This window comes from Xenopus laevis, chromosome 4S, assembly GCF_017654675.1.
Source record: "Xenopus laevis strain J_2021 chromosome 4S, Xenopus_laevis_v10.1, whole genome shotgun sequence".
Lineage (NCBI taxonomy): Eukaryota > Metazoa > Chordata > Amphibia > Anura > Pipidae > Xenopus > Xenopus laevis.
Window position 1 is genome coordinate 64,606,853 of NC_054378.1, and position 15,827 is coordinate 64,622,679.

Genomic DNA, 15,827 nt, shown 5'->3' on the forward strand with positions numbered 1-15,827 from the left:
TTAAGACCCGTTCCTGTCATAGTTTATTGTGGATGGAGCAAAAGTAGCTAAAAAAAAGAAAAATAAATGAAGGTTCTTTTTGTGTGTCTCATCCTGCAGATGGGCTGAATGATCCTGGGATTTTGGCACCCCTCCCTCCCAGGGGCATAATTATAAAAGCATGAAAATAGAGTTGACCACAATTCACAGAGGTCTGTTCGAAATATAACACATTAAAATATGAATTAGGGTATATTTATCAAAGGGATAAATAGAGTGCTCGCAAACAATCATATACAGTACAGTTTGTGAATCCTTTAAAATTGACTTGATTTTTATATGAACATGACCTAAAAAATTATCCGATTTCCATGGAGTCCTAAAAGTAGATAAAGAAAACCTAGTTAAACAAATGAAATAAACATTATTATATTTATATATAATTATATTTATGTTTTTCTTTTTCCAAATGTAACATTTCTCATTTAAGTCAAAAAGGTCTATTTTGGTTTTGTCCATCCACAGAACATTCTTCCAGTATTCTTCTGGTTTGTCCACATGATATTTAGAAAACTGTAGATGGTTTGCAATATTTTGGGGAGAGCAGTGGCTTTCTCGTTGCTACCCTGCCGTACACAACATTACTGTTCAGTGGTCTCTTGATGGTGGACTCATGAACATCAACACTTGCCAATGTGAGACAGGCCTTCAATTGCTTAGAAGTTATCCTGGTTTAATTTGTAACCTTTCAAAATAGACGCCTTGCAGTTGGAGTTATCTTTGATGGTCAACCACTTCTGGGTAGGGTAACAACGATCTTGGATTTCCTCTATTTGTACTTAATCTGTCTGTTGATTGGTGGAGTCCAAAGTCTTCAGAGATAGTCTTGTAACCTTTTACAGCTTTATGGCCATCAACAACTCTTTTCTGAGGTCCTCAGACTCCTCCTTTGTTCAAGCCATGATACACATCCACAAACGTGTTGTATGTGCGATCAGGCTTTGTTATGTCCACGTTCTTTAAATAAAACAGGGTCTCTCACATCTCCTTGATTGAAAACACGAAACTCTGATTTCACCTTCAAATTATATGATAATCCTAAGGTTTCACTTACTTTTGCCACACACAGATATGTTATTGGATCATTTTTTTTCAATAAATAAATGGCCAAATATAATAATAATTTTTGTTTCATTTGTTTAACTAGGTTTTCTTCATCTACTTTTAGGAATTCACAAACTTTCATGCACGACTGTATATAGGAAATAAAGAAAGAGCTGAGAACCTCCTATCTTCTAATTTCAGTGAATGCCCTCATGTTTGCTAGAAGGACCTACTGGTGAACAAAGCGTTAGTTTTATATGTTCCCTATATATATTTATACATAGTTATCATATACTCCAGTGTAAACATTCCCAACTTGGTCAGATTTTCTTTCCAGATCGTAATGGTCAGCAAGTTCAGTATAGAAAATATGGATTTTTTAACCATATTTCTTTTTAGGCTTTAGTTCTCCTTTAATATTTGTAATGCCTCCCTTTACACTGCTTCAGTAGAATGTATTAATAATATACGGTACAAGCACATGGAAAGACAAACAGCCACAAAAATATATTTTTTTAATATGTTGGTGTTTCGTCTTTAGATTCAATGCATCTCCATCATTTGTGAATCATACGGTAGAACTAATACTTTGCAACATTGTTTAAAAAGTAACAACCAGAAGTTAAGCAAATGTTGCGTTCAATAGCAATTATTTTTACAAATAACGCACTGAAAATTTTAATAAACGTACATTAGAAAGTTGCATAGAATTATGTTTTCTTTTATTAAGCAACATTTTTTTTGGGATTGACTTGCCCTTTAAGCCAGAAGCCAAAAGGGTGTTCTATGTGTTGTATAAAAGCACTCAGTCTGTGACTGTATGCTTTTATAATCAGTTATTACTAGTATCCTTATATATAAAACAGAAGCTACCTACAATATTGCTGATATAACCCTAGAACATTGATGTCCTCTTGGAAAAGTCAGACACAGTTAAAGCATAGACTTAGGAAATAAATAAGAAGAATGCAGATGAGAATCAGTGGGGAAGAATGGTGAAATTAGGTGTGTGGGATGGTAAGAAATGTCCAACCTTTTGGCCAAAGTCCACAGAGTGAAATACCGCCTCTCTCCATTCATTTCTATGGGATTTTTAAAGGTGTATTTATCAAAGGGTGAAAGTTCACCCTTTGATAAATACACCTGTGGACTGTGGAGATCTCTAACTTCACTCTTTATAAATATACCCCTATGTATGTCATCTATAGGGTACTATCTGAGTATATCAAACACAAATGGAGTCCCAACTCTTTTTGGCTGCTGTTGTAGGGCTGAATGATGAGTCCTCTGTTCCCCCGAGGACATTCTAAGGGATCCAAGGACCTATTTATATGATATCATTTTATATAATATATTCCAATATGTGGAAAAAGTTGGACAAAATAGTAGCCCTGTATTTGTGACCTTGTATTTGTGTTTTTCTTGCTTTAATGCAGGGAGTCCCCAACCTTTTATATGTATGTGCTACATTCAAGTGAAATTAGTGTTGGGGAGCAGCACAGACATGAAAAAAATTTCCAGGGGTGCCAAATAAGAGCTTTTGATTGGCTGTTTGGTAGCCCCTATGGGAGCTGGCAGCCTACAGAAGGCACTATGGGTGTTTATGCAACCAAAACTTGCCTCCAAGCCAGAAAATCAATATTTTTTCTTTTAAGGCCATTGGGAGCAACATTCAAAGGGTTGGTGAGCAACATGTTGTTCACTATCCACTAGTTGGGGAATCACTGCCTTAATGTAATGATACATAGATATATAGCAATTCAAAGACGTCACAAAAAAATAAACAATAGTCCGGTTATTAAATTCTCATGCTTGGCTTGTTTATTCACTCATTATAAAAAATAATGCATATTAGCACAATATACAATACCAGAACATTGTGGGAAACGTCTCCAAATAAAAGAAACACCTGAAACACTGCAGTGTCTGACAAGACATACAAACCCATTGGTCATGCACAAAAGTGCTACCTTAACAAATGGTTTAGTCACATACTGGACCAAAGCTTTGGAATTTTCTACAAGCTGAGACAAAAAAACTTTCATAAAGAGCACAATTTTTTATTATTATAAAAAGGTGCACATTAAAAAAAATAACATCACATCTTGGTATTAAATAAGAAAATTGCACCTGATTTGAGGCTAGCTGGAAGTCTGAGACATGAAAGACTCTCCAAGGGGCTGATTCTCATTTTCTTTTAGGAATGTCTATACTGTGGTCCCGAAACTCCTGGTAAACTACAACTTATACCATAGTTCAACAGCAATTGGAGGACCACAGCTGTAAACCCCTCTTTAGCACTATTACCCAAATTATAGAATCAAGTCCTCCTTAAATGATTCTTCCATTTGTACTCCGTGGGTTGATTATGCCTTTTATCTGAGCCACTGTTCAGGCATTTCTGCTTGTCCAATAAAAAAGTTACAAGAAATTTTTAACTCTTACCTAGAGTTTTCTACACAATTAACACCACCAAAGACAGGCAATGTCTGTTAATATAAATTAATAACTTACAAAACATTACATTATTTACATCAGATAATAAATACACTGTTATAAACAGTAAAGCACGTGTAAGGGCTCAAGGCAGTGCAAGAAAACTGGTGGTGATCGAAGGGTAAAGTGTATGAAAACAGAAAAACGAAGGAAGAAAAATCTGGAACATGCGGTTGGTACACACATCACATCACATACTGCCTTCCTAATTTCAAATGTAGTGTATATTCAGTATTGTTGTACATTGTGCAGAAAAGAAACATATTGTGGGAAAACCAAATAAATGGCGACATGTTATCTTTTGCATGGCGTGACCTGATACGAATGAACCACGACAATATTATAAGTATGAGGAGACGCAAATATATTGTCTCCTTTTTGATTCTTGTTCTGAATTACTCAATAAAAGTTACATATATTGCCCAAGTAAAAGGAAGACTGTTCTTTTCAGAAAGAATCAAATTATCAGTAATAATTCTTTGTTCCATTTACACAAAATATTGTGTAATTAATAGGCATTTGAAAAGACATGGAATTATACAAAAAAGGCACACACGTCCTCAAACAGGTGGACAGGATTTCAACATATACCTACTAAGTATAGTTTCTAGTTTCTAGCTTTTGTTTAGTTTCAAAATTCTTACTGTATAAAATCTCTCAGTTTTGTGTCACTATTTCCTACAAACTGTTCACTGACAATTCAAGCAGTTCCAGGAACACAACAATGTGTTGCAGTTTTTTTCTCCCCGAAACAAAGTTAGATATTCACACCATCTTTTGGTTTCCTGAGCAATCATACACTTCAACATCTCAAACCATGACTCCGGCATCAAGGAAGTAGCAGGAAAGATCTATTGGCCAAAACCACCCAGAGGCCTAAGATCCAGATAACAGGCGTGTCATAACGGACAGCTTGCATGGTGAATTCCTTGTCATAAGTTCTCTTTCAGCCATGCTCTAGGTATCTAATGGTGATGTATCATCTGTTAGTAACTCGGTGTCAGCATCTGGTGAATCCTCCATCCCCTGATCAACTATATGAAGTGTCTTTGTACTGCTATAAAAACTGAGACAATCTCCATCTTTGTCATGCCCGTCTGAATCTTCTTCCTCAAGGGTGAGCTCAAAATGGAACTTTTCTGAAAGTCCTTGGCAGTCTTTATCATGTTCATCCAAAAGAGGAGAAGGACTCTGAGGTATCATACTTTGGTACCAGTTCCTATTGTCCTCCAATGTATCCAGAATATCTTGAGCATCTGGCTGAACTAAATCTCCCCATGTCTCCCATAAAGGATGAACAATGTAGTCAATGAATCCAACCTAAAAAGAAAAATATAAGAAGACCAGTTAATTTTCATGCAAATATATGTTTGATTCAGTAATATTTTGGTGTTTCAAAGAGGGGTGGTGGCCGATTTGCAACTAGCTTCAAAAGAGAGCTCCTGTGATAGACAATGGTGCCATATTATTGACTATATCACTGTAAGGGAAAGACTGTGAACTGGTATGTCCCGTTAGAAATGCTAAATTAAACAAAGAGAGAGAGAAAGCATACGAAGAAAAATATAAGAGTTTTTTGGAATATACCTGTGACTTTTCCACGGAAGCAGTATGTTTGTCACACATCGGGCTTATTTCCATCCCTCTTTCTCTCTCTCTATCTCCTTGTTGAAAGAACTCCTCCATAATTCGGTCTGTCCATTGTCTGTACAATTCCAGCGACTTTGTTGGATTGCTTAGGTCTGCGCAATGTACCATATTCCTGAGAACCTGAAAATAAAATGGCACATTGAAGCAGACTGAAGACTGAGAACAGACTGTTATATTCATCATATTTGCAAAGCCTGTTTCTGGTTTAAGTACAAACATACTAAACATAGTTTTGTTTAGTCTTCTACAATTGAAATCATGTTAAAAAAAGAAAAAAATCATATTCGTTGCTAACTCCATTGCTGCAGTATAGTATTTGAACATAAGGAAAATAAGTAATTAAAGACAAAGCATACCTGGGGGCACATTTACTATGGGTCGAATATCGAGGGTTAATTAACCCTCGATATTCGACCATCGAAGTTAAATCCTTCGACCTCGAATAAGGATTTACCGCAATTCGTTCGATCGAACAATCAAAGGAAAAACCGTTCGATCGAACGATTAAATCCTTTGAATCGAATGATTCGAAGGATTTTAATCCATCGATGGAAGGATTTTCCTTCGATCAGAAATTGTTAGGAAAACCTATGGGGACCTTCCCCATAGGCTAACATTGGTGCTCGGTAGGTTTTAGGTGGCGAAGTAGGTGGTCGAAGTTTTTTTTAAAGAGACAGTACTTCGACTATCAAATGGTCGAATAGTCAAATGATTTTTAGTTCCAATCGTTCGATTCAAAGTCGTAGTCGAAGGTTGAAGTAGCCAATTCGATGGTCGAAGTAGCCAAAAAAATACTTTGAAATTCGAAGCATTTTTCATTCTATGCCTTCACTCGAGCTAAGTATATGTGCCCCCTAATGTTTATCCCATCTACTCAATGCAGTCAAAATGGCAAATTCAATAATAATGGTAATTTAAATAATATACTAAGGGTGCAAATGTTACAGCAGAGATCAAAATCATAGAGATCCACTTTCCATCAATCTAGCTGCTGATCTAAATGATTAATACCTGTATTCTGTCAGTGTAATTATCCAGGAGGAGAACGCCAGAGCTTGTCACTTTCTTAGTTTCCACCATAGTCTTTAGGTCAGCCAACAGACTCATGTGTTTAGACATATCAGTAGCAAGTACCTATAGAGAATGAATGAAATTATTAGTTTGTTATAGAACTGTTAATTAACAGATGTTTTAATGTAAACATTAAGTGGAATCATTAAAACAAATCTTACCAGGTCAATCACCATTTTCCTGAGAGACAGCCTTTGCTTCTTTGTAAGATTTTGAAAGATATCACAATGCTCTTCTTGTAATAATTTAAACCCCACTGCAAGATGATGGTTTTCTAATACAGACTCATCGTTGTACATCAGCGCAAGCTCAGAATCTACAAAAAAAAAAAGCGAATGATGATGAGTAAAGAGGAAATTATCATGTATAGTATCCAGATACATTTCCAGATTATATGCCACTTATTGTATCCAGTTCAGTACCTATACTATTACGGTTCCATGTTGTTTATAATGCTATGCTTTTGGCTGAGGGATTTATATATATATATATATATCTATATATATATATATATATATATATATATATATATACAGTATATATATATATATATATATATATATATATATATATATATATATAAATATATAGCTTTTCTTTTTATAAAAGCATATTAGCATTTGCAATTTAATATCTATGTAGAGTTTGGTCTCTTTAACTTGAAAAGCTATTTGCTAGGCAGTCACAGAGCATGCATTATGAAGAGGTAACCTTTACCACTGGGCTGGTTAAAAATCTAGGCAGAACTTGCCCCTAGTCTATATTGATATTGCTCCCCTTTATGCTTAATTATCATTAGTTTACTGGATCATGTTGGGTAAAAAAACATAAATATCAAGTAAAGTTAATTCTACGTCTTTCATATAATACAACTTTATTTGTGTTCAATATTATTAAAACCTTTCCACTATACTGTATATATATATATATATATATATATATATATATATATATATATATATATATATATATATATATATATATATATATAAATATATATATATACACACACACACACACTGTATATACACACACACATATATATATATATATATTACAATTCTACAACAGTTGTGACACTCATACACAGGCTTTTTTATGCATTTGACTTGCGTTTAAGACGTGGATTTTAGTGCACCTAGACGCATTAGATCTTTGATTCCATGATATTCTGCCTGGTTGTACTCATCCACATTCAGAGTTTTATTCCATTTGTATTTCATTGTGTTTTTATAGAAACAGCCTACTACTTTTTTTTGCACTTAATGTGAGTTGACAAACCAAAAGAACAGTCATTTGCATTTGGAACTCACAAAATAACGCACTTATGTGTGTTTAAAAAGCACATATAAAGGCATGTGTACTCATTTAACATGCTTTTCTAAACGCATAAAAAATGCCTGTGTGTATAAGAGCCCTAAGAAAGCTAACTTTGCATATGCCTCATAAAGTATTGGAATGCACACAGAGCAGCAGCCTGTAATGCTTCATGAGTTAATAGAAAGGCAAACATACTTGTGTTGATAAGGAACTGGTTGGAGACACCAGGATGATCCACGTCATGAATTGCAGCTGCAAATATTGCAGCAAGGATTTCCAAATCAGTAAAGACAGCCTGAAAGTAGATCAAATACAATTAGCTGTGAGAAACTGAATCACCTCCCATGACAACACAGATTGAAGCTGGTTCACAGTATATACATTTACTGGCTTTTTGTTCTTTACTCCTGGGCTGCTTTAATGTGACACTATGCATTTAATTGTGTAACAGTCAAACTGTAAACTGCTTTTGCAATAGTAGCCGGTAGCAAGTCAAAATCTGATTCAAATTACAAATAAACCTACAATATTATTTTAAGAATTAATTCTGCTCTGTGAATTGTGGTATAAATGCCTAGTCAGCTTGCTGAGATTATAAGACTCATCAGTCATACGTTAATGTCCACCCTGTGGCAGCCCTGCTGTTGTGGAACTAAACTCTTGCAATTATTATGTGTACTGTATATAGACTATAGTGCAACACTAGACTAGAGTGCTATAAACAGACAAGTAGACACTGCTCCATGGAGCTAGCAATTCATATTTGGGGACTCCCTGAATAAAATATCAGTGACCTAATTTTTTTAAATCAGTACTTACATCCAGTGCTGGTGTAGAGAGAAGAACATGAGTAGACTGAGTGACATCAGCAGCATGCAGACTGTTGTGATATGCCACATCTGAATGATAATGGTCTTCCAGGGTCATTGTGTAGGTTATCAGGGTATCCACCGGTATTTTAAACGTCTTCAATAAATCTCTTTCCTGTGTAGAAAAAGGTGAGAATAACATTAGGAACACACTTTGTGGTCATACAATAAAGAATTTTTATATGGAGAACTTCCTTTCTTTAAAGTGATGATCTGGGGATCATTTAAAGGGCTGGCTTTTATTACCAGTTAATATTTATACATCCTCTAATATTTTCAATAAACCAAATGATTTGAAGCATTTCACCCTGTTGTCCTGTCATTGCTGAACTGCAGCCCCAAGTGTCCCCCTATGGCCGTCTGCTAATAAACTCCTGGAAGCTAAAGTTCAGAAATGGCTTGAAATTAACAGAAAGATGGTCATTGCTGCACTGTAAATATCCCCTTGGAAGCATTAAAAGCAAAGGCATGTACAGGGTGATGAGTCTGAAAACATCAGTAGAGTACCAACCTGAAATATGGCATACATGATACAAGTTAAGGGCCTGTTGCATGAGTAGGATGCAACCTTGAAGATATTCAGTCCCCATTTATTAAGGTCTTCTAGCTCCTGAAATGAAATGAAAACAAGCTTCATAAGAAAACGATTGGCTATACATTTCCTAACTGTTGAACAGTTGAACCTAAGCACATACCTTGGAGAGCATGTCTTCATAGTCAGTTTTAACCCCGAACCGTGACATGCTAGTATTGTTCAGGCTGGAACTGTGCTTTAACTTTTTCACTCCACTAATCTGCGTCATGAGCTGCTGTTTTTTCTTCTTTTCTCTGTCTTTCTGCGTTGGGGACGGGATCTCCACATCGTTTTGTTTGTCTATAAACATAAAAACGAATCACAGTTTTGTATAAACCTAAAATGAGACGCCGTTCCAAGCATTTATGGAAGTGATGGGAAACACGAACATCCTCTTTCCCAAACAAGGCAAGCTTCTTGCAGTAAATACAATTACAGTAAATTATACAAGGTTGGGAAAATGGCAAAAAGCAAAAGAAAACAGATATCGGTCATATTTCCCTGCAATAAATAGTGTTAAGGATGGGTCACAGTTAGATTCTAGTGTAAGATTACTATTAGGGTTAAAAAAAAGATGTTTGCCTATTTGAGCACTTCTGTGAATGAGGTAAAAGAACCATATTTGATACAGCTTTGTACACCAGCCAGTTAAAGAAACTGCTACTTCCTTGTCCAGCTTTATTGGGTTTCAGAGATGAAGGTGATTTTGCTTTGCTTAATTAAAGGCCAGTGCAATACATAGCATTTGGCCAAACTACCACTGTGCTTGGTGTTGGCGGTAAAGAAAGAAACTATTATTCACAAACGCCATCAGTTTGACACTAATAGGTGTTTCCCTGTGGGCTGCAGCTATCTCAAAAACAACTGCTGTGCTCCCCCTACACGGAATCTCCTTGACTCTGCATCAAATTTCCAGTCATCTGACTGCGCAGAAGGCAATCCCTGTGAAAGGCAGTGATCTGCGTGCATCCAATTTATTGCCAACTGCACCAAAAATGCATTTAGAGGAAGCGTTTAATTCAGCGGGCTGCCTGTCCTTCTGTCTTAAGTAATGGCAAATACAGATACACGCAAATCGGTATATGTGATAAAATAGTCATTCTCTGCTAAAACGTATACCAGGAGATAATCTAAACATGATCATGTATACAATGTGAACCTTTTTTTTTTCTTTTCCAAAATCATATTTCTAAGGCAGTGTAACTGTATATATAGCATTGGTGTGTTCAGACAGAACCATCAAACGAGCAGGGGTGATGACTATTTGGGGATTTGCAAATAAGGTCTATGTAAAGGGAAAGTAAAGAAACTCATCTTTGAGAGTCTGATGAATTTTGGTGGTTTACATAGCAATGCAAGATAATGTCATTAACAGTTAATGCCAGAGCTGTCTAACTGGCAATCTCTAGTTGTTATTGGCTGCCTAGGGTTAAGCCTCACTCTGTATGCAGCGCTGCCTGTGTTCAGTAGCCCTGTATACAGAGGAAGCAGTTTGTGGCTAACGTGGGTTTCTCTTGAAATGCCCCCTAGCTTTTGTGTCACCGGGGAGCACCGCTTGGTAGGTAGTTTGGTGTCTAAAAGTTTTTTTAGTAGACTGTAGACCGTTCTGCAGGTAAACCTAGGCCCCGTGCCTTCCAGATAATAGATGTTTTACCTGTAATTGGTTATAATCAAGGCTTACTTATGTCACATGACAACTTGTGGGTTTTTTTTTGTAAAATCTAAGACAATTAGATACCAACTTGGTACTACTTATGTGCCTTTTTAACATCATGGCACTCCTTATATTTCACAACAAGGTTTCATTTTTCCCTCTTTCAGACAGTTGTCATGCCCCATGGAGCTTACAATCTAAAATAAGTGTCTGATGTATAGAGATATTAAGTGAGTCAAAGGGCAAACTCAGTTGGCAGTATTACATGTAAGGCACATCCATTAAACTTAAATCCTACAATATAAAATCAGAAAATATATAGTATATCTGCATGAGAATATATTTATGTATACCATATTATAAAGGATGCAACTTGTCCCTGTTTATATCTTATAAACAATGGTATGGCAATGACAATGGTACACATTGAGCTTTTGAATTTTCTATTCTGTTAAACACTAAAAATATTTATTATAGCCTTGATCATAAGCTGCAGACAATGTCCAGTGACTTTAAAAGTGGGTATCTGATTTTATATTGCAAGGCTGTCATTGAATGGGCTTTGCCATATCTCTAACACTGTCAAGTGCTTTTGCCCTTTTGATTTACCTTATATCTCTGTGAGTGCACTGAAATCTATTGAAAGGTTCTCTTTATCTCCATACAATAACTTAACAGGCCATTTAGTAACCACTAAGTGAAACTCAACAAAGGTTGCTGGTTAAGGGAAAAGATTTAAAAAAAAAAAACTCTGTAGATCTTGTTTTCTTACCTAGAAATGTGCTTGAGATGTACTCAGACACTTGGTTCCCTGACCGGCTCATTTCTGATAGGTGGGTCAGCTCCCGGTTCAACATCCTCTTGAACTGTACAAAAAAGAAACATCATTAGGATATATGTCTTTGGCGATACATGAAATGCAAAAGTTGTAGTATAATTATTTGCATAGCTGAACATATCAAACGAGTCAAAAAACATATCTTGTTAACACAACATCCTAAGATTTATTATCCTTAGAAATAAATAATAAATGCAGTGCTACTAGTTATTTAGTGATTCTGTTGAGTAATCGCAAGACCTATACACCTTATAAGACAGGCACCTCAAATATTAAGTGACTTGTTAAAGTACCTGACACAGCAGTCATTGCTGGAATGGAACCCAGGCCTCTCTGAGCCACTGGGCCAAGCCTTCTCCATGTTTTAAGCTTGTATATATAAATCATTTCTGAAAACATTTTTGGGCTTTCCTTTTTCTATCCTGTACATTGACCCTTGGTCCTGGGAATTTATATGGGAGAATCACATATAGCACTGGGTTAACTGGGCACCTTGGAGAAAGATGTGTTTATTTAATTCAACAAATAAACAACTTTACTAGGCTAGATAACCTAGCCAAACTAAAATGGGTGAGAGCTAGGAAACATTAAGATAAACTCCCTTATGGGATTGTGTGGGCCAAGTACTGTAGGACGGGCTGCATGTCTTCAGGTACTGAAATGGTTAAAGCACTGTTAGTTCAGGGGCAGTTTTCTGAGTGCTGCACTGCTGTGCTATTCATATTCCCACAATAGAATTGTCTGCCTGAATGCCAGTTCACAGATGGCATAGATAGAATGAGACAAGAATCACATACAGTTCTCATTTAACTGGACAGCTTGGAGAAAGATGACTTTTAATTACATAATCTATACTCAACATCTGCAAAACGGCAAATTATGAAGCATAATAAATAATACATTAAAGAAAAGGTTATCAGGACACAGAAATTGGCAGATACATATCACTGCACACCCACCGTTCTTTCAGTATATGTATATGTGTGTGTGTGTCTGCATGTGCATTTATAAATATTTGATATATATATATACAAAATTACATGACTTAACACATATGTACACTTAACACATATGTATGTAAATATATATATATACATGCACAAATCACGCACATATATATGTATGTCTATATTTACCTGTATCTATGTATACATGTATACACACATACATTTTGTATCATATCTATCTATCTATCTATCTATCTATCTATCATCTATCTATCTATCTATCTATCTATCCAACTAATCTAAATAATCTATCTATCCATCTAATCTAAATACTATATCTAATCTAAATAATCTAATCTAAATAATCTATTTTTACCTATCTACTGATTTCCTCCTCTATCTTTGTGTCTATCAGTAAATGTTTCATCTATATCTCTATCAAAACAGAGAGGTGCACACAAACTCCATTATATTAAGGAAGGATTTTGAATATTAAAACCCACCTTGATGTAGCCCCAGGACACAGAAAGCAAATAATTAGCTTCAGGCATCTTGGAACACTCCACAAAATGACCAACAAAATCACTTGCTAAGAATTCAGAGCACATGCAGTGGAATTCCAAACAAAATAGGTAATCCCAAGATTGTAGCCATCCAAATATTAGCAGTAGTTACAAATCCCAAAAAGATCATCATGCACCCATCCACAGCAAAGAGAAATCCTGAATCCCACGTTAGCACTCGGTGCACATGCACCCTCTCATTATTGCTGGTAGAACAAAAAATGAGATGAAGGCTAGCACAAAAGAGCCAGAGTCAAGCCAAGTGTATGGAGCTAGCAGAGTGAAAGAATGCATTGCCCATGAGCTGTTCTGCCTTCTGAGTTGCCTTGAGGGGGGATCCCACTTCAGATTAATCACGCTTAGGTATACTCTGCAGCACAGTAATGATTATTTGGTGTGGAGGGGGAAGTCATGCTTAGCAGTGCAACCATCTCTCAGAAAATGAAGATTAAGATGGTGGAAGCCCTTGCATAATTGAATAGAGCAAAGCTACCCTGTAGGTGGCACTTCTCATCCTGAGTATTTTAACCCTTAGGATTTTCCTAGCATCCGGAATATAATGGCAAAGATACAGGGAAACCCTGCATATTACTAACTTGTTGGTGTGACTGTATTGTTGTTTTGTTTTTATTTAAGAGAATAATCACAAAATACATATATATTTTAGAGAGCGTTTGATAAATACCCTCCAACAAATCTCACAGCTATGCCCATATACCTGGTTAAAAAAAGGAGAATTATTTATTAAAAATGTTAAACTATGGTGACTGTGCGGTTACAAAAACTCAGGATGGCAGCTTATGTGTGTTTGCTATTTTGAGATATTCAATACATTTTTGAGCAGTTTTTGAGTAAATGAACACACCCTCTGTATACAGAATGGTTTCACCCATCGTATTTTTTGTAAGTGTTAAATAATTCATCTCAGATGGCTGGAGATGACATCTCTTTCCAATCGGGTCTACAAAAAAAATAAAAATCAGCCTTTTAGTGGGAACCTAGATCTGCAGTGTAAAATCCCAGAGATCCTACAGGAGGGAGTTCAAACAGAGCCAATTTCAGGACGGTTCTGTTGCCACAGCAACCGCATCACGTGACGGGCAGCTTCTACTGTAAGACTTCTTTTAGAAGAAATCATTCATTAAAATGGTGTTCCTGAAAGAATTTCTGACTCTGGAATTCTAAGGCATTCCCTTGCTCGTTAACCCTCTCGATATTTGTTTATGCATGGATGAGAAAATCAATGCGCATTGTAATGTTTATTCATGAAGGGGCAGACTATGGAGAGAACATTGCTAGAATGGCATAATTGTATTGCTTCCTGTAAGAGATCCTGAATGGTATATACATTGCAGGGAAATGTGGAAACCCAGGGCACTGGTTTCTTCAGTGTTTATATTTCTCAGCAGTAAAATAACAGTGCTGCCTATCGTGCGTCCTCTTGCCCTAATTTCAGGATACAGTTAACTGGGGATCTCATGCTGGCTTCAGTTCAGGTATGCACCATTGTTCATGTGAAAGCTATCCTGTAGCAGAAATCTCTGTTCCAACTTGATTAGTCTTTGTACTGGAGAAATCACATTAAACCAGCTCTTTGACGAAAAAGCAAGTATATGAAGTAGAAACATTATTAAGCCCACCATGTTACAGCTCTTAACTAGCACTGACCCTCATAAAATATTCCACTCAGTAAAAGAGACACACTATTGGGGATATAAATATGTCTGATAACAAATGTTCAAGTCTTGCTATATACACATTACCCTACTATAGCTGCAATTCCATAGCAGATTTTCCACATTCTTAAATCCTGTAACTTCTGCTCTGCAATGTCCCACCATGCATGGCCTTTGCCTGGATGCATTTAAAGTCTTTTGTTTTACCAAAAATATCATTGTGTCAGTTTGGGGCCTCCTCTACATAGCATCATTCTTATGTACACAAAGCAGACTATAGCCTATTGTAGCCTTTGCATTAATCAGCCCCTGCATTCGTCCTCTTGTTGTATGACTATATATTGATATCTTTGTAGCAAAAGTTGTTTATCCAGCAGAAGAACCTACAATATAACAATCAGGGGATTTTCTGCAACACTATAGTGGACCAAGCAAACATATATAGTTACAGGTAGCAAAAACCCAAATACATACACCGCATATGTGCTCAAAAATATGCATATCCACACATGTGCCTGAACTTGTGTGTATAGATGCAGAGATAAAAAAAATGGTAACGATTCCCCTTAATGCTTCTCTTTTGAATTCCATTGCCTTCAGGGGAAATTCACATTGGGCTGTTTGCACAGATCAGTGAGCAATGTTGAGTGGATATCCATTTAATGAATTTGTGCCTAACTTAGTCTGACAGTAAAAGCAGAGAAAATCCTTAAACAAACAGACATGCATAAAAAAGATGCTCAGATCCAGGCCATCTGCCTCAATGTTCTCCTCATCAAAGTAAGTCTTTGCTAGATTTCTGCATCTCTGCTCAAACATTTGCATTGCATGTATTAGGGGTATAAGGGCTGTCTAGGCCAATGGCAAAACAAAATTTAGAGGACCCGTTATTGATTAAAACGGCTCCATGGCCCTTCAGCCCCTCCAGATGTCAGTGGTAGTTGGGAGATCTACTTCTAGTAGCGGTTGGTACCCAGTTTGTACCCAGCTGTATAGTTAGAATACTATTCCAGACCCCATGAACACAGCTTTAAGATACATAAAACAAACATGTTTTCTAGTAAAAGCTTCAATGTATCATACCCA

General features: G+C 36.3%; 1 protein-coding gene across 4 annotated transcripts in view; it reads right to left on the reverse strand.

The window, feature by feature from the left end:
• Nucleotides 1-2,881: 2,881 nt before the first annotated feature.
• The window catches only part of pde4b.S (phosphodiesterase 4B S homeolog), a 257,804-nt gene continuing 244,858 nt past the window's right edge, over nt 2,882-15,827 (reverse strand). For 3 of the 4 annotated variants that reach the window (XM_041591314.1, NM_001092664.1, XM_018259601.2), the window contains 9 exon segments: nt 11,490-11,583; nt 9,185-9,363; nt 9,001-9,099; nt 8,440-8,604; nt 7,816-7,915; nt 6,462-6,616; nt 6,241-6,363; nt 5,167-5,349; nt 2,882-4,899 (listed from right to left, as the gene is read on the reverse strand). In XM_041591314.1, the coding sequence (XP_041447248.1) occupies nt 4,537-4,899; nt 5,167-5,349; nt 6,241-6,363; nt 6,462-6,616; nt 7,816-7,915; nt 8,440-8,604; nt 9,001-9,099; nt 9,185-9,363; nt 11,490-11,583 (1,461 nt within the window). In that variant the 3' untranslated portion in view covers nt 2,882-4,536. 4 annotated transcript variants of the gene reach the window in all.